Source organism: Metarhizium robertsii (genome assembly GCF_000187425.2).
Source record: "Metarhizium robertsii ARSEF 23 chromosome Unknown MAA_Scf_6, whole genome shotgun sequence".
NCBI classification, from domain to species: Eukaryota; Fungi; Ascomycota; class Sordariomycetes; order Hypocreales; family Clavicipitaceae; genus Metarhizium; species Metarhizium robertsii.
Window position 1 is genome coordinate 63,831 of NW_011942204.1, and position 17,867 is coordinate 81,697.

General features: G+C 56.5%; 8 protein-coding genes across 8 annotated transcripts; 3 read left to right on the forward strand and 5 right to left on the reverse strand.

Moving 5' to 3' along the window:
• Positions 1-1,599: 1,599 nt before the first annotated feature.
• MAA_09017 (uncharacterized protein) lies at positions 1,600-1,924 on the reverse strand (the record flags this gene model as incomplete). Its single annotated transcript, XM_007827015.1, has 2 exons — positions 1,600-1,805; positions 1,873-1,924. 2 exons carry the CDS (start codon positions 1,922-1,924, stop codon positions 1,600-1,602), a joined length of 258 nt encoding a protein of 85 aa, XP_007825206.1.
• Positions 1,925-2,405: 481 nt separating this feature from the next.
• On the forward strand, positions 2,406-3,407 carry MAA_09016 (uncharacterized protein; the record flags this gene model as incomplete). Its single annotated transcript, XM_007827014.1, has 3 exons — positions 2,406-2,682; positions 2,750-2,878; positions 2,953-3,407. 3 exons carry the CDS (start codon positions 2,406-2,408, stop codon positions 3,405-3,407), a joined length of 861 nt encoding a protein of 286 aa, XP_007825205.1.
• Positions 3,408-4,498: 1,091 nt separating this feature from the next.
• Positions 4,499-6,152, reverse strand: MAA_09015 (MFS multidrug transporter; the record flags this gene model as incomplete). Its single annotated transcript, XM_007827013.2, has 4 exons — positions 4,499-4,955; positions 5,015-5,723; positions 5,785-5,947; positions 6,129-6,152. The coding sequence occupies 4 exons, from the start codon at positions 6,150-6,152 to the stop codon at positions 4,499-4,501; spliced, it is 1,353 nt and encodes a 450-aa protein (XP_007825204.2).
• A 357-nt stretch (positions 6,153-6,509) lies between these two features.
• MAA_09014 (Major facilitator superfamily domain protein) lies at positions 6,510-8,147 on the reverse strand (the record flags this gene model as incomplete). The annotated part of the gene is made up of 3 exons (XM_007827012.1): positions 6,510-7,084; positions 7,168-7,832; positions 7,936-8,147. The coding sequence occupies 3 exons, from the start codon at positions 8,145-8,147 to the stop codon at positions 6,510-6,512; spliced, it is 1,452 nt and encodes a 483-aa protein (XP_007825203.1).
• A 1,006-nt stretch (positions 8,148-9,153) lies between these two features.
• Positions 9,154-10,342, forward strand: MAA_09013 (uncharacterized protein; the record flags this gene model as incomplete). The annotated part of the gene is made up of 2 exons (XM_007827011.1): positions 9,154-9,881; positions 9,967-10,342. The coding sequence occupies 2 exons, from the start codon at positions 9,154-9,156 to the stop codon at positions 10,340-10,342; spliced, it is 1,104 nt and encodes a 367-aa protein (XP_007825202.1).
• A 446-nt stretch (positions 10,343-10,788) lies between these two features.
• MAA_09012 (thiamine pyrophosphate enzyme) lies at positions 10,789-12,968 on the forward strand (the record flags this gene model as incomplete). Its single annotated transcript, XM_007827010.2, has 4 exons — positions 10,789-10,988; positions 11,051-11,090; positions 11,161-12,625; positions 12,679-12,968. The coding sequence occupies 4 exons, from the start codon at positions 10,789-10,791 to the stop codon at positions 12,966-12,968; spliced, it is 1,995 nt and encodes a 664-aa protein (XP_007825201.2).
• Positions 12,969-13,284: 316 nt separating this feature from the next.
• Positions 13,285-15,112, reverse strand: MAA_11297 (cyclopropane-fatty-acyl-phospholipid synthase; the record flags this gene model as incomplete). Its single annotated transcript, XM_011413285.1, has 2 exons — positions 13,285-13,924; positions 13,983-15,112. The coding sequence occupies 2 exons, from the start codon at positions 15,110-15,112 to the stop codon at positions 13,285-13,287; spliced, it is 1,770 nt and encodes a 589-aa protein (XP_011411587.1).
• Positions 15,113-16,110: 998 nt separating this feature from the next.
• MAA_09011 (CAP domain protein) lies at positions 16,111-17,250 on the reverse strand (the record flags this gene model as incomplete). Its single annotated transcript, XM_007827009.1, has 1 exon — positions 16,111-17,250. The coding sequence occupies one exon, from the start codon at positions 17,248-17,250 to the stop codon at positions 16,111-16,113; it is 1,140 nt and encodes a 379-aa protein (XP_007825200.1).
• Between the last annotated feature and the right edge of the window lie 617 nt (positions 17,251-17,867).

Below are 17,867 nucleotides of genomic sequence, written 5' to 3' on the forward strand. Positions count from 1 at the left end.
GCAGGATAGATTTACCCACCGACAAGTCTGGCATACACTAACATGCCTTACCCGTTGACAACTAAGTGGGTTGTAGTTACTACTAGTTGCCAACGGGTCAACTAGTCTGGTCAAGATATTATAGTTTGAGCGTGATAGCCAGGTACATGTACCTGATCTGCACATGTGGTTAAATACCCTTTGCTTGCCACTGTAAAAAATGAGAAACAGCGCTAGTTACACGGAGCATCATGGCCTGGTGAAGTCAACTGTGTCCTGTCTACACCACCGGCATGTTACCAGCCGTATGTAGACTTTTGCGACACCAGGCGCCGTGACGTCAATACTGCAAAGACGCAACAACACGGGCGCGGACAAGCAACAAGGGTTCAAGTCCATTTTGCATGCATACCACGTGTCTTTTTAAAGCTGGGGCAAGACTTTAGTTTGTAGTCAACAGTTGATGCCATTACACCTTCCCCTTCCAGGCATTCACTAGGCTATCTCGGGACGGTCTCAGTTTGGATTCATACCACGCACTTCTCCGTCACCCCTTGTCTAGCAGCAAAGTCCAGCCCAAAAGGATGCCATACGTAACGTGTCTACCCTGTCAAGCTGGTGCGTAGAAAAGTGCTTGCAAACTAGTATACTCGGCCAGACGACACACGGCGCGATGCAAGGTAACATGGAGGATCCCAAAGGCATCTCAAAGGATATATATTCACAAACTGTACTACACTCTCTGTACGCATCTCATCCTAGTAGGCGGGCGGCGAAAGCATGTTTCTTATCATGGTTCGGAAGCGGCCGTGACCCGAGGCATCGCTGCTCTGGCTCGACCTGCGGGTGATGGAGTTGGTCATCCCGCTACCTCCAGTCGACGGGTCCCTCGTTGCGACGACGCGGTTGGACATGTCTAGCTCAAATCATGGGTAACCGTGGCTGTCATTGCTTTGGTGGACGGCACTTACGAGAAACCCCGTCGCCTTTTGCCGCTATAAGCATCGCCTCGTACTTTTCCTTTGCTTTGATCGAGGCCGAGGATGGCATGATGGATGAAGTTGCTTTGATCTTTGTTTCTTTCTGATGGATGGACTTGCTTGAGTTACCTTGTGGGGTGTCCTCGAGAACAATGCGGAGGTGTCTGGAGCTTTATACGTCGCATGTGGTGATGGCTGCTGGCTTTTTGCCTCTGGCCAGTGATGGACGAGTGGCGTGCAGCAACTCGCTTCTTATTGGGTTGGTGTTGTCAAGTTGCTGCACGCGACACAATTACAGTACCAGCTATTGATCAAGAACTGTGCTCGATAACAAACATGTGCCGTGGACTGGGCGAGACCTTGGTAGTAAAGGGTGCGTCTGTGGTGTCACATCTGTGAGGGGATGCAGAGGCGCGGGCCATCTATTAGTGGGAGAGTGTGAATTCATGTACCCTACATCACGTACAGCAAAAGCGCGCCTTGTAAACAGGTTCAACGACCATTTTACTCCTTCAATCTTGATAAATACTAAGCTGTTCTACCTGCCTGTCTACTCGAGACGTCTCCATCACGCATCAAACCGGCCCCTCAGACAGTTTGGGGCTTGTAGACGTGAACCAGCTTTGACACCCATGGCACCCTAGTTGTATGATGAAGCATTGGGATCGTCCGAGATTTCTAGCAAAGGGTCTGCCTTGAAGTTGCTGCGCTCGTATGAGCTGGCAGAGTCGTCGTCGGAGATTTGGAGCAAAGGGTCCGCCACAAAATGGCCGCGCTTGTTGACATCGTAGGAGCTGTCTTTACCATCCTTGTCAATAGTCAAGAGCTTATCGCTCTCAAAGACACCTGGATGAATATTGGTCAGTCAAGAGCTACCCACGCACGAGTTTCATCAGGGGAGGGGATGCCGTACCTGCTGGTGCAGCCGCTGCGAGAGTAGCGAGCAAAGGAAGTATAAAGCGCATAGTCGCTAGCGTTGGGATTTTGTGAAAACAAACAAAAAAGAGTCTAGCTCAACAAGAAAAGACTAGTCCTGGGCTATGCAGACGGGTTAAGGTTATTTGTATTGTGTGGAGTTTATTATTTCGACAGTATGCCCATTGCTGGGCTGTAGCACAAGAAGCCGCGCAAGCACGGCATTTATATCCCTTTTTACGTAGCATGGCCGCCCGGAATCAGGCAACTGCGCGACCTTCCCGTTGCGAAGTTACATTGCAGGCCGACTGGTTGCATCGAGTAGAAAGACGCACGACTTTGTCGTCGCAAAGTCAAGATACATGTTGGAATCGGGCGATTTGTGAACTGACCCCGTTTCGGCATGCATGTACCAAGTATAAGCAAAACGATGCCCGAAAATTTGCCCAGTAGTACGTGTTCCGGCCGTCGGCAATGTTGACATGAGAAACAATTTCACATTGTCCTTTGTGCTACGTACTAGCCTCCAAGATGAAACATGCATTCTCATTTTGGCGACAACACGCTCCAGAGCAAACACGCAAACACGATTTCGACGAGCAAGACAACGATGAAGAAGCCAGTGGCCATCTTCTCGACCAGCGGCTTCGAAAGCTGGCCGAGTCTAGGAATCATTGGAGGCACCTAGCTCCGTGGCTCTTGTTTCACGGAGCGATTGTGGCCACCTATATTCTTCTTATTCCATATATCCTGCCCGCATCTTATATTCAACGTCGACAAAGCTGCGTGTCCAAGTTCAATTACTACTGTAACTCTTCCTGCCACAACAGCCGAAATGGCCATCATCCCCAACTACTAACATTTGCATGACATAGCACCGATAAACGAGGCGATACGGGAGGAATATCTGGACGTCAGGTTCAACGGGTCCTTGTGGTACGACTCGCCTTACAAAGGACCGCCAACGGCCGAGGTCGAACAAGCGTGGCAAGATCTCATGGCATGTAAGGACGTACATCGACGGCACAAGCTGTTTCTCGACAAACCTCCCGTTCTAACATTTGCCCAATACACACAGACGGAACCATTCGCGTCACGGCCGACGACATCAGCCGCATCGGACACAATCTCACGGCGGTGCAGTTCCCCGAGGCCGCCGGGGGCGGATATCTCGCCGTAGCCATGGGAACACACCAGATACACTGCCTGCACTTCATCTGGCAAGACCACCACGCGGCCTTCTTTCCCACGACGCAGGCAAACAAGGAGGGCGCGTCGGAAATGTACGAGCGCCACTACGAGCACTGCATCGACTACATTCGCCAGACGCTCATGTGCAACTTTGACCCGGGCATCATCCCGTACTACTGGGTGAGGCAGCACAACCAGCCTACCCCGGACGGCAACACGCGACACAAGTGCGTCGACTGGGACGCTCTGCAGTCGTGGTTGAAGCAGCGAGCGGTGCCGATCCCAGACGGGTTCGAGTGGCATCAGCCGCCGGATGCTGTGCCGCTGCCCGAGAATCCGTAGCAGTCGATGTGAAGCGGTCCACATGGGGATGACTGACGATCTCGGAGGGTAGATGACATGGATGGAAATGGTGCGAGCCGTAAGCGACATGCAGGGGCATGTATTGTATCGTACAGGGTACATGGTGCTCATCAACGTTCCAACATGGAACCAACGCACAAGTTGGCCAGCAGCCGTCGTTGGCAGACGCCGAAGCCAGTCATGCTGACGGAGCCAAATCTTGGATTCCGCAATGGCTACCGAGTACGGAGTACCGCCTAGAATATTCAATTCATTTACATATTGGCACAACGAGCCCCTTGCACAAAGTGGCGGTGGTGGTTGTCCCGTGCCACACTCTGTTCCAAGTGCCGAGTTCAATCCGTCATCAAAGCCCCGTGGTGTAGGTACTCGAAACGTTGGCCACAGGCAGATTCTCTCATGCAGAGTGCCGCGTTGGGGGCACTGCTGCGACCCCGCCCTTTATAGCCCCAGCCTGCCCATCTTGGCACCGATCATGGCTGGTGAGCCCTGGTGGATTTTGTCCGGAGTTTAACTGACGGGACGGAAATGATGGCTCCACCATGCGGAGCAGAGTTAGACCAACACAGATATGTACTCGACATCAAATATGTACGGCTTACGCAGCGACTCGGGAAGCCAAGCAGGCGAGTGGTGGTTCAATGTTCCAAAATTGACGTGCCATGACCTCCCGCGTCCGGGGGTTACAACTGCAACGGTGACCAAGTCGCCGGCCGTTGGGCGCGACAGATCGGGCCTTGTTGACAGTCTAGACGCCGTTGCCCCCTCATCCGAGCCAACGTTGGATGCATGAGCCGTCGGTTCGCATATGCAGTCTTCCGGAACAGGAAACTGGAAATCATGGCGAGCGTTCGAGACGCAGGGCCGTATCATTGGGGGGGTTACACTATTGTATCTCTGCATCGGTTGAATTCATCCATCGCACCACAACCAACAGTCGACAATGGCCGGTTACGCGTCTGGGAGTCAGGTGAGTCGAGCCGGTGGTGGCTGGGCCTCGGTGAGAAGTTGGAACCAAGTTCAACCAACAGGATATGTGGTCATGATGCCATCGCCTTCACGGCCAACCGTCAACAAGGCGCCACCACCACCACCGAGGTGCCACGATGGTCGTCGCCGTCCGCCCGAGCCAGCTTCTGGCAAAAGGGGCTGCGCGCCCTCAGCACGGGGCCCCAGCGGATAAAGGCAAACGAGATCGGGGTCAGGAGCACGCACAACCCCCCCAGCAGGGTGCAGGCCCAGCTGGTCCCCAGGTTCTCGTACAGCGGATACGTCGTCAGGGGGATGATGACGGCGGCCAGGACGTTGCGCGTGAAGACGCTCGAGGCGAGGGCCGACGCGCTGTAGATGCCGTAGACGTCGGTCAGATAATTGTTGAGCGCCATAAAGGTCAGGTCGATGCCGATGCCCAGGGGGATGCCCGACAGCGCCGGCACAGCCCAGGGGATACTCGGCCGAGCGGTCCAGCCCAGCCAGAACTCGGAGAGGGCGAAAAGGGGCCCTCCGATGCACGCGAGCGGCAGCCGCCTGGACACTCTTCCTGCAGGGCCCAGGGCTTGCCCCTGTCGGCGCTGCGTTTGTGAAACCGGTCCCAGGCGACAAAGATGGCGATGGCCAGCACGGCGCCGATGCCCGTCGGGATGAACATGAGGGCAGAGATGCCGTCCGGCATGGCGTACGTGCCGCGGAAGATGACGGGGTACGCCCCGAAGTAGAGGAAGAAGATGATGTACTGGTAGAGGATGAAGAGGTCGGTGAAGAAGACGAGCGGCTCCGAGAGGAGACGAATCGGGCGGGCGAGGATCCGCGCCTGTTTTCCAAGGTTGAAGGGTGCTTTGCCAGCGGCAGGGGTGCTCGACGGACGGTTCGAGACATTCCGGATGCGGCGAGCCTTGAGGACGGGCGCGAAGGTCTCGGGCATGGCCAGCAGCATGGGCCAGTTGACGCCGGCGAGGATGAGGGCGCACCAAAACTGCCACTGCCAGACCCTCGTCGACGTGAAGCCCGAGATGATGGGCCCGCAGAGGGGGCCTACGTTGCTCGTGAGGCCCAGCAATGTCACGGCCAGCCCGCGAGGCCGGAGGTCGGCGTAGATGTCGCAGAAGAGCCCTCCCGAGACGGTCTGGGGCGCCGCCGCGCCGCACCCCAGCATGAACCGGAAGAAGAGGAACGCCGGCCAGTTGGGTGCCAGGGCGCATCCCAGGGTGAACGCCGTGTACATGGAAAAGGAAATCAGAAAGGCCGGCCGGCGCCCCCAGGACTCGGACATGGGGGCAAAGATGATGGGGCCAAAGACTGCGTTGACGTCAGGTTTCGGTCGTCTGGCTTGGGGACTGCTTCCGGTGACGGGACCTACTATAGCCCACGAGAAACACGGCCACAGGCAGCGGCTTTTGAAGCTTTTCCGTGATGCCAAAATGGGCATTCAGGGTAGATGCCGCGCCGCTGGGGAGCGAGGAGCCCAGCGTGACGTTGAAGTTGAGTAGAATGACCGTCGCCGAGATGAATATCTTTCGTCCCTATTCGTCGAGTCAGCCGTTTCGGGTCACGAGTCCAACACACAAAGGGCGACAACTCGCCTTGGACAAGCTTGATGCTACTTCGGCCGAGGCTGCCAAGTTGTCATCTATTCTCGGCACAATGCGATATCAGCAATACTGTCCAGCCCACGCTGCAGCTTCGTCCTCTGCGCCAAGGTACCTTCGATATCCCGAGATATGACATCTTTTCCGCCTTGGTCGGCCATTAGGAATGCGGGTCGCAAGAGACGATCAAATGGGAAAAAGTATCACGGCACCGGTACAATAACAACCTCACCCACCAAAAAAAGGCACAGGTGTGACGCTGCCCAGTTGTGCTTGCTGTGGCAGAGAGCCTCGACACGGCGATTATAAATAGTTGCTGCATAAATACGCGAGTGGTCACTTTGCTATATACAACTTGACGACTTTTGCCTCACAACACGTGCGCACTGCAACGCTCTGTTGCTACCACGTACATCCATTCCGGATTTGTCCCCTCCGCCCCCCTTCCTCTTCCGGAACCGGAGCATTTGACAAATACCAGACACACGTTGCTTCTTCACAGCGACGGGACATGGGCCTTGTTGGTCCCGCCGTCCCTGGCCAGCCTGCGCCTCTCCCGGAGGACAAGCAGGGCATAGCAGCCGGCAGCGACGATGCCCAAGACGCTGATTGCCATGCACAGCGAGTAGCCGAGACGGTAGGATGGAGCGTCGTGCGGCAGGAAGGCGAATGGGGCCAGGATGCCGCCCGTGTTACCGAAACTAATCATCCATGCAGACCCGATGCTTCGCTCCTTGTGGCCCGTCAGGTTCATGAGGTACCAGCAGATGACGCTGGGGCCGGCGCCCAGGGCACCCATACAGACGAGGCAGATGCCCGCGTACTGCAGCGAGAAGTTGGCGTGCACGGTGAGCAGGATGGCGAGGCCCGTGATGAGAATGGCGCCCGAGACGAGCACGTAGGGCAGCCGCAGGTCTGTCCGGTCCGACAGGTAGGCCAGCACGAGGCAGAGCCCGAAGGCGGCGGCGAACGGAGGCACTGACCGGAGCTGCGTCTGCAACACGTTGTACCCGAGCGACTTGACAATGGTTGGCGTGAAGTAGGCAAACGCGTAGACGGGCACGACGACCGCTGGCAGGGATTAGCGGTTACATCTCCCGGCAGCAGCAGCTCGGGGGGAAGAGAGAGAGAGAGGGAGGGAGGGAAGCACTTACAGAAATACATGACGGCGCCCAGGTAATTCTTGGGGTCGGTGAAGAAGTTTACCAAATCTCGCCGGGTAATCTTGCCCTCGAGCCGGGCGTCCCCCGCGCGCGTCTTCCTCAGCACGGCCTGCTTCTCCCTCTCGGACAGCCACGAGGCCTCGTGGGGAAAGTCGCTGACGCAGAAGAAGGACACGGCGGCGACGAGAATCGTCAGGATGCCCTCGAGGATAAAGATCCAGCGCCAGTTGCTCTTGCCCCGGACGCCGTCCATGTTGGCAATGGCCGAGGCCAGCAGCCCGCCAAAGGCCGAGGCCAGGATGACGGAGCAAAAGTAGACGGTGAAGCGCTTCTGCGACTCGTCCCGGCGGTACCAGAAGCTGATGAGGTAGAAGCTGCCCGGGAAGATGCCCGCCTCGAAGAGGCCGAGGAAGAAGCGGGTGGCCAGCAGGCCGCCGTAGCCCTGGATGAAGCCCTGGCACAGCTCCGTGACGCCGAAGCCCAGCACGCAGAGGGAGAGCCACACGTGCGGCGAGAGCCGCTTCATCAGCAGGTTGGAGGGGATCTCAAAGACAATGTAGGGGACGAAGAAGACGGCCAGCGAGATGTTGGGCTGCTGGCCCGTCAGCCCGAGCTCCCTGGGCATGCTCATGGTGAGGGCGTTGGAGACATTGGACCTGTAGGCAGGCGATTTGGTGTCAAAACTTGCATCATCTCAAGGCGACTTAGACGGCCGTCGTCGTCGACAGCATCTCTCTATGGGAAAGGGGGGCGACGTACCGGTCGAGAAACGCCACAACGTAAATCAGAAATAGCATTGGCAGGACATGCCAGTCGATTTTCCGAATCAGCCTGGCTGCCTCTGCGTCTGATAGGACGTCGTCGTCCGCCAGCGTTGCAATCGCAGTGGGCTCAGTCGCCGCGTACTCTGAGTCACTGGGAGCCTGCTGCGAGGGACGACCGTCACCGGGCGGTTTCTCTGGGCTATGCATCGTTGAGCGCCTGCGAACAGCTCGACTCCGTGTGTGGCACCGCGTACGTATGTAGACCGAGAGTAAAGAGTAGAGCAACAAGAGCAGGTGGTGGTCATGTAGGGCGTCGTACCCGAGTACAGACCATGTGCTGGTTTGGTATTTAAGCGGGATAGGTGCAAGCAACGACGCGGTGGCCTTCAAATACGCTGCTCAAGAGCAACTAGCTCAATATTCAGGGCATCTCTCGACAAGACTCTCTCCACAAGGCGTTTCCCCCCCCCCCCCGCGAGCATGGTCTGAGCTGAACAAGTGTGCAATATTGCAAACAAGCTCGACGCGGGTCGTGGCGTGGCCAGGCGGTTCATGAATTGCCTTCCTGGCGCTCGCGTGCGGACGGACTGCGCAGGCCGGGCCGCATCCATCCCCTGGTATTCTGCTCGTCTCGACTGCGCGGCATGCGGGCTGACGGAAATACCACCGTGCCATGTAGGGCAGACGGCTTGCTGCAACCCCAGATGCGGCCTGTTTCGCAGTCGTTGCCAATGAAAGCAGCTCCAAGGGCGGGAGACGACGTGAGATGTCTGGGGGTGACCACCACCGGCTCTCAACTCTCAAACGGTCCATGTACTCAAAGGCATGCCCTTGTCTTCAGCTCATGCTCCATGCTCCCCTTGATACTCGTGCCACGCGGGACACGATTCCCCATGGCACGACACACGGCAAGCTTGGAGCGGTTTGCATACGGTATTGCCCCCCCTCAGCCTCTCTCAGCTGTCTGGGGTTTCGAGCCAAAGGATTCCCAGGGAGCGCACCAGTGGCAATATATGGAGTTTGTATAGTCTGAGTCGAGCGAAAAGAATATCTATATTGGTCTTGGTCACTTTTTTTTTTCTCTCCCTGGTTGGCTGTGTCTGCTCCCCCGTCCACTTGCGGAACTGCTCGACGAGCCATCGGCCCCCCGTCGTGTAATTTGTAATGACTGCCGCCTCTCGGCCTCTCTCGTCTTGAAACCCAGACGCTCTCCATGGCGCCGCAGCTGTCGGGCGTGTCGACGAGCCCGCTGCCCACCTTCACGCCGGCCCTGAAGCCGCCGCCGGGCGTCGTGTCGAACCCCGAGCACCCGGCGTCGCTGGCGTACCTCGCCGACATCACCATCGCGATATGCATCCCGCTCGTCACCGTCTTCTTCCTCCTGCGCAGCTACGTCCGCATCTTCATCAAGCGCGTCTGGCTGTTTGAGGACGCCCTCGTCACCACCGCCTGGGCCGGCACCGTGGCCTACTGCGGCATCATGCGAGCCACCATGTCCAACCACGGCGGCCAGCACGGCTGGGACATCACCATCGACGACGCCCACCAGGCCGCCTACTGGTTCAACGTGGCCGCCATCGAGTACGGCGTCATGATTGGCGTCACCAAGCTGGCCGTGCTCTGGCTGTACCGCCGCGTCTTCTCGCCCATCCGCTGGAGCAAGTTTGACCTGACCATTGTCACCCTCATCGTCATCATCTTTGGCTTCTACGGCACCACGTCGCTGGTCAAGATTTTCGAGTGCAACCCGCGCGCCAAGATTTGGAACCCCTCGGTGCCCGGCAAGTGCGTCGACATTCACATCATACTCAACGTGAGCGGCGCCTTCAACACCGTGACCGACTACCTGATCCTGCTGCTGCCCATCCACGCCGTGCGCAAGCTCCAGATGGACCGCCTCAAGAGGGTCCTCGTCGTGCTCGCCTTTACATTCGGCCTATGGTACGTGTTCAAGCCTTTTTGCCATTGATCGACTGACGGCAGTCGAAAAAGCCTCTCTCCTCTCTCCTCTCTGACCGCCCAGCAGCGCCCCCATCTTTGCCACCATTGGCTTCGTCGTGCGCCTCCGAAACAGCGGCAACCCGGACTCGTCGTGGAAGCAGCCCGAGATCCTGCTCTGGGGCGCCGCCGAGCTCGCCTCGGGCAACCTGTGCGTCTGCTTCCCCGAGCTCGCCGTCCTCTTCCGCAAGAAGAACCGCACGCGCAGCGGGCCTCGCCGCCCGACGGGCTCGGAGCTCAAGGAGTCCCAGGAGCTGAAGAACGGGAGGAAACCGCCCTCGGACCCCTACTTCACCAAGAGCCTCATGAGCACCATGTTTAGCACCACCGACGGGGACGCACAGTACGTCGAGCTGCAAGACCAACCCAGCTGCAAAGCGACCCCTGCCAGGCCGTACCGTTGACAAAGTAGCAAAGTATCGTAGCAACACCAGCACGGTGAAAACACTCTGCAGGTCCATCAGTCAGTGCCATTGTGCCCGTCGTGGCGTGTTGGGAGCGTGTCTCAGTTTGGGAATTGTATAATAGGCTTGGCCCGCCGACATGTTGGCCATGGGGAATGCTTTCATGCGGCAAGTATGGTAGTACAAAGAGGAAAAAACCGTGCGATTTGTAAATACAAGATTCTTGTTAGTACTTGCTTGAGATGGCCCGCCTGTGCTCACTGCTTGCACGTAACCGTGTTTCTGACAAGATGAACATCGGACCAACAGCCCGGTCTTAAAGCCGACGTTACACGAACCAACACGACATCGCCTCCTCCACCGGTTCCCCCTCCCTCGTTGCCAACTCTGCATGACCTCGTCTGCACAGAGCATAAGAACCCCATTGCCCCTTTGCAGATGCCATCATGGCATTGCGCACTCGCCTGGCACGCAAAGTTCACTTCCGGCCCCTACCTCCCTCGGCCGCGTCGCGTCGGTTCCGCCCACTCGCACGTCTCCCGCCCTCACCAGAGTCACCACCCGCAGCGCCCTTTTCAACGAGCCGGTATTCGCGCCAGGCCCCGGACCGTGCCAGCATGGCCGCCTCGCAGTTGACGCAAGCGCCGTGAGTGCCAGTTTTCACCGCCGCACGCCTCGGGGGACAGACGGGCTCACACTTGCTCCCAGGTACACGACCGCGTTCGCCCTATTCGAGGCGCTCTGGGAAGTACGAGATTCCCCCCCCGCCCACGCACCGGCTCACACGTACATGAAATAGCTCACACCAGACTGCAAAGGCCGGCATCACGGCATGTTTTGTCAATGTCGGGTCCGACCACCCGTCGGTCCTGGAAGCCATCGTTAAGGGTAAGCGGGAACGGCCCAACGCGTGGCCGCGCATCATCACATGCCCGGCTGAGATGGCGGCCATTTCCATGGCGGACGGGTACGCGCGCGTGTCCGGGCGGCCGCAAGCCGTGCTGGTGCACGTCGACGTCGGGACGCAAGCCCTCGGCCACGGCGTGCACAACGCCAGCGTCGGCCGCGTGCCCGTCTTCATCTTTGCCGGCATGTGCCCCTACACCGAGGCCGGCGAAGTCACGGGCTCGCGCACCGAGTACATGCACTGGCTGCAGGAGGCGCCGGACCAAAAGGGGATTGCGCGGTGCTCCTGCCGGTACACGGGCGAGGTGCGCACGGGGCTCAACGTCAAGCAGACGGTCGGGCGCGCGCTGCAGTTTGCCAACAGCGCGCCCAGGGGCCCCGTCTACGTGGCGGCCGCGCGCGAGGTGCTCGCCCAGGAGATGCAGCCGTACTCGCTGGACCAGGCGCAGTGGGTGCCCGTCGGGCCCGGTGCGCTGCCCGCCGACGCCGTCGCCGCCATTACCCGCGCGCTCGTGCAGGCGCGCCGCCCGCTCGTCGTCACCGGCTACTCGGGCCGGGACCGCCGCTGCCCGGGCCTCCTGGTCGCCCTGGCCGACCTGATCCCCGGCATGAGGGTCCACGACACCGGCGGCAGCGACGTGTGCTTTCCCTTTGAGCACCCCGCCTCCGAGGGCTTCCGCCTCGCCTTGGACGAGTGCACCCGCGACACGGACCTGGTCTTCCTGCTCGACTGCGACGTGCCCTGGATTCCGGCCCGGAACCCGCCCCCCGAGCACGCCACCATCTACCACGTCGACTGCGACCCGCTCAACCAGCAGATTCCCGTCTCCTTCTTCCCCGCCCACGGGCGCTGGAAGGCGGATAGTTTCACCGCATTGGGCCAGCTTGTCGAGTATATCAAAAACGACGCCGCGCTGGCCAAGCAGCTCCAAGACCCCGAGTACGCTGCTCGCGGCGCGGCCCGCGAAAAGGTCCACGCCTCTCGGTTGGCGGAGATTGCGGCCCAGGCTCGTCTCGGCGACGACGAGCCCCTGAATGCTGCCAACATTGGCAGCCTTCTCAAGACGGCGCTCCCCGAGTCGACGACGTTTGTGATTGAGGCCGTCACCGCTGCCCAGACGCTGTCCGACCAGCTGCAGCCCAGCCGGCCCGGGAGCTGGATCAACTGCGGCGCGACGGGGATCGGCTGGAGCAACGGGGCCGCTCTCGGCGTCAAGATGGCCCTGATGGACCTGGAAAAGGACCAGGACCGCCAGCACAGTCTTGTTTGCCAAGTCGTCGGCGACGGGAGCTTCATGTGCGCGGCGCCCTCGAGCGCGCTGTGGGTTGCGAGCAAATACGAGATTCCTGTGCTGACGATTGTGTTGAACAACGGAGGTGAGCGTGCTTGTACTGGCAATCCACACGGCTGTCTGCTAATATACCTGCAGGGTGGAAGGCGCCTCGCAACTCGGCGCAACTCGTCTACCCCGACGGCCTTGCTGCCGGCGCTACTGATGACGAGATCAACATTTCCTTTTGCCCGACGCCAAACTATGCCGCCTTGGCGGAAGCGGCGGCCGGGTCGGAGACTGGCGGGGGGGTTTTGGCTGACGACGACAGAGCCTGGATGAGGGGTCTCCGAGTGAGGACGGTCGCGGAACTGAAAAGGGCGCTCGAGCTGGTGGAATCGCGCGTGATTCAGCAGCGAAAAGGAATGCTGCTCGAGGTTATGCTGTAGATGTAGCTTGTGCCTGTGTTGTGACTTGTGGAGTGGACAAAGTCTATTTGAGTCAAATATCTGCTATGTACAGTCTTTCATGCGGCTCCCTCATTTAGAAAGCACGACTTCCTCATCTTCATACTTCTTCCCATTATGAACAAGGAAGGATCTGGTGAATGGCCGTTGTTAGGACCGGAATAAACCCTTGGATAACTGGATAGCACATGGGAAGATTACCAGATTCGATTACGATGAGGACCTTCAATAGTTCACGTGGTCCGAGCCACCCTGTAGATTGAAGCGGAAACTGGATTTTGTGTTCTTGCCGATTGAGCTAGGTTTTGTCTTCTTGCCCTTTGAGCCACGCCTGCAGGTTTTCGTCACTTGAATACATAGAAACTTGTAGCAGATCGGATTCCTTGAGGCCTCGGTCATCCTTTCCGAGAGTCGAAGTACCTAGGCTGACTGAAGACAGGGACGAGCGACTATCAAGATGTGCCGCGCCAGTAGGTGCCGCACTGGATTCTTCGACTGAACCATCAAGCTCCGTAGACGGCAGTGCCCGTAAAGCAAAATCATGCATGCATTTTCCGATATGGTCCAAGAACGAGTCAGTTCCCGGTTCGAAATGTGTACATTCGGCCTTTTTCATCGTCCAGGCCGCCTCATGCATCGAGCAAACGGGGCACATGTCTAGAGTGGGCTCATCAATCATCTGGCATGCCGTAGAGAGGTCACCCAGGTACGCTTCAGACACAGCATCTTGATGAAACGCCTTTACGTGCGCAATGAAGGCGCTTTCTTGGGCAAAGTTGCGAGGTTCTTGGCAGAAGAAACACGTCCATCCCCGGCAAACTTGATGGTCCGAGAAGACGTGTGTTTTCCACGCCTTGAAGGTATTGAAGAAGCGGTTGTCCTGTGGGCAGTCCGGAAGGTAGCACGTGTAGGGTTCCAGATCTTCGGAAACATGTTTCCTGCAAGCGTAGCAAGTTAGCATACAGAACGCAGTGTATTAGTGTCTGGTGAACTGACTTCCACTGACCCGCCCGTGCAGTCTCGCTCGGGAGGGTTAAATTGCAATATGGGCAAACGGGTCCGGTGGCATCGGAGGACGGTTTCGGGGGGCTTGGGTAGTCAGCTTTGAGAGCGATGGCCGTAGGGGGTGCGGACGCAGGAAGCTCTTCAACAAGCGAATCCAACGGGACGTCAGCTATCAACTCGGATAATTGATTCGTAGTGGCTGTTGAGCGTTGTGCGCGAGGTGGAGGCTTTTCAACTGCCTCTGTTGAAGGTGCCTTGGCCATCATGGCAGGATATTGGATCTCGCCAGTTGGAGCCGGCACCGAGTCAGACAGACGCTCCCGCAAACGCGAGTCTGGTGATGAAGCTGGTGCAGAATCCTGTGAATCAACAGCCATCTTCAATTCATCCCGGCGTTCCCTCGCAAATTCAAATCGATGGCGACGCTTGGCGTTTGCATCGATGAGGACTTGCTGTTCGAATCGCAGCGGGCCCTGTTGCTCCTCTGAGGCGATTGGCACTTGAATCATTTCTGCTGTAGCACCGCCATCGCCCACGGGAACTTTTGCACGAGGAAGATGGGAGAGCTGGAGGATGAATGTCAGGTGCTGCATCAGCGAGGAGTACTTGTGCTTGTGCTTCTGAAATGTGCCGTCAGCGTTGCCCAGACGCGAGATTGCGCCAGACTGCCGAATTGCGACGCCCAAATTGACAAGAATTCCAAGCAACTGTTCGACGCTGAACCTTGCTTCTTCCAGAGTAATAGGCTGGTCGTCTTCTTCGTCTGCGCCTCTGGCTTGTGGCTCAAGCCCATCTGCAATATCTCGATACAATGTTGCCCATGTCGCTAGCGTACTCAATGAGCTGATGACGACCTTCTTGGCCGAAGCATCTTTCCGCAGGCGAAGATCGAGAGAATTCGGTGCCGCCGCGCTTGCTCCAACTCCTGCGTCCCATAGATTGAAGTCGCTCAGGCGATTTTCAGCCCAATGAGACCTTGCAAGATTTGGGGCGTTGATGCTCTCTCCTTTCCCGCCTCCTCCAGCATGCCGAATAACGCACTCTTGAAGCCTGAGGCGGCATTCCTGAGTGACGGAGCGAATAGTAATAGTACTTTCAAGAGTATCCTGATGAGTCTCCATAGAGATACTGAGTGAGGAATCTGAATGTGAGCTGTGGACGAGGTTGCCAATGATGCCTGGCGGGTAATGAGAAATATTGGAAGTTCAGACTCGTGTCGACGGTGGAAAAACGAGGGCCGGGTTACCCAGGTGCAGTGTTTGGGAGAACAAAGCCAGACATCTCGCCTTTGTGCTTGCCATGGCCTGTGCTGCGATTGACTCCTCATACTGCGGGATAGATTGTAATCCCCGTGCAGTGCCTTTCATGAACTCCGATGACGATGAGGACTCCTGGTTCCTTGTTGAAAAGTTCTCCGAGGCTAACAGCAACGCAGCAGCTGATGCCGCCCGTTACAGCCTCTCGCAGCATCGCCAGACGTTGAAAGCTGTCAACACCATAACATCTCCACGGAACATGAAGTGTGGAAACGCTTCATTACCTTGGAAGGACTGTACGGAGAACACTGGCAAAGAGACACTGAGTCTTGTCTTAACAGTGCTAATTTCTAATTGCATCTGGTCTCGAGTATAGCAATCATACATACGAAGTACATATTCTTGCCAATCCGGTCTATAAAATGAGCTATAATGCGGCCGAGAAGTAGATATCGAGGATGGAAAGGAAAGGTGGTCGATGATTGTATCTAGGTAAAATCGTATAATTCTAGGACGGACTTTCACTTATAGCTACACTTATAGCGTATGCTATATTTATAATACACCAACCTTGGTAGTGTCTGGCGCATCGCCTTGCGTATACTCATAGCATACTACATGGTTCATTGCCGTTCCCTGGCCTGTATGACTTATACATTGTGCCGACAGATGTAATGCTTGCGCAATGTGCAGTTTATTTTGAAGCTAAAGCGAAGAGAAAACTACGTACAGTGAAGAAAAATATCGAATAAGGAAGTTAGCTACGGCGTTCCTTTCATAATAGGCCAATACCTTGAAAAGCTAACAAGACTGTATTCCCAAAGGTAGCAGTTCTGAAACTGTTGCGCCAATATGTCTGGATTCTAAGCAAGATCACACGTCCACATGTTCCACTGCTGCCCCCCATTCGAGCCCCCTGCCCAGCCGCAACCAATCTTGGTCAGCTTCAGCGGTTTTCCGTTGTCGTATGTGCCTTGATCGGCCAAGTAGTCCGCATGGTCAGTCTGGCCCCGGTAGTCCCATGCCTTGCTAAAGTTTCTCCAGACTTCCTGGTCTGGGAAGAGATCTGATCGCTCGCCAAGCCAGCCACCTACAAAGACATGCTCGAACGCCGTCTCGTTGCCGGGTGCCATGATCTGTGCGTTGCCTTCATGCGGACAGTGTTTGAGGTCTCCGTTGCTGAGCTCACTGCATTGGAGAGCAGTCTTGGCCAGCTCAGCGTCGTACTTGAGTGGGCGTAAGTTCAAAGCAGGAAGCCACTTGTCGACAATTGGCATATAGAGATCTTTGTTGGTACCGGACGGGGCCTCGGTAGGTGATGGGGTGGCTGAGACGACGTGCTCGGTTTGCGTTGCCACGGGTTTGTCTGGTGCACTGGTGGTGGTGGCACTTGTATTGTCTTCAGAGGGGCAATCGTCTTCTGACTGATCATTGTCATCTGCCAGACCGTCGTCTTCAGCGGGACAATCATCTTCTTGCTGATCATTGCCTTCTTGCTGATTATTGTCTTCTTGCTGATCATTGTCTTCTTGCTGATTATTGTCTTCTGGCTGATTATTGACTTCTGACTTATCATTGACTTCTGCCTGATCATTAACTTCTGGCTGATTATTAACTTCTGGTTGATCATTGGCTTCTGGCTGATCATTGACTTCTGGCTTATCATTTTCTTCGGGAAAATCTGGACGGTATGGATGTTCAGGCCAGCCTGGTCCGTTCCAACTGGGATCATTGTCTTTGCCTTGCCAACTGGGGTCATTGTCTTTGCCTTGCCAGCTGGGGTCACGATCTTTGCCTTGCCAACTGGGATCACGGTCTTTGCCTTGCCAGCTAGGATGACGATCTCGTCCCCGCGAGCTAAAATAGTCATTCTGTCCATTCCAGCTCACATCAGCGGCTCTGCCGCGATTAGGATCAACAGTGTCCGCAGGACGTTGATCCAGCAAACCTCGAGGCAGAGCACTGACAAGAGGCAGCGCGGCAACAAGAAGGGGGACTCGCATGTTGAAAAGAATGTCAAAGTTTAAGGAGTGTAAGAAATGTAAGAAAATGTAAAAGAGAGACAAGAGTGATAGAAAAACAGGCGAATTCAGACTGCGGACATGAGAATGGGGGAGCAGACCAGGTATATTTAAGGCTCTAGCAAACCTGCATTCTTGTTGAAAGGCTTGCGAGATACGCTCAGTTGGGGTACCTTGACCCAAGGTGCAATGTGTCCCTGCCGCTCGCGCAGGAAAGTGAGAAATTACGCATAATCTTCATCGATATTACTATTTACTACGAAGTATAGGACTTCTAATTTCCTCACTCCACGAGGGTTGTGAGAGACAAGGCCAACCTACCTAGGTATGTAAACTAGTGCCATGTAAACCCTACTTTCGTCAGCTGCCAACTGCCTAGATCTAAGGCCAAAATGGAGCGAAATGTGCAAACAAAGACCCTTCAATTTTAATGCTTCAATAACACTTGGAATTTGTCTGCAATATCTGACTATAGTTGCGCCATTTCGCTGGAGAGTGCATGAATAACACTCCACCCAAGCACGCTTTATTCATATTCAGACCATCAAGACTGTTATGCAGAACGCTGCGACCCACGCATTCATACACACACATCCCCA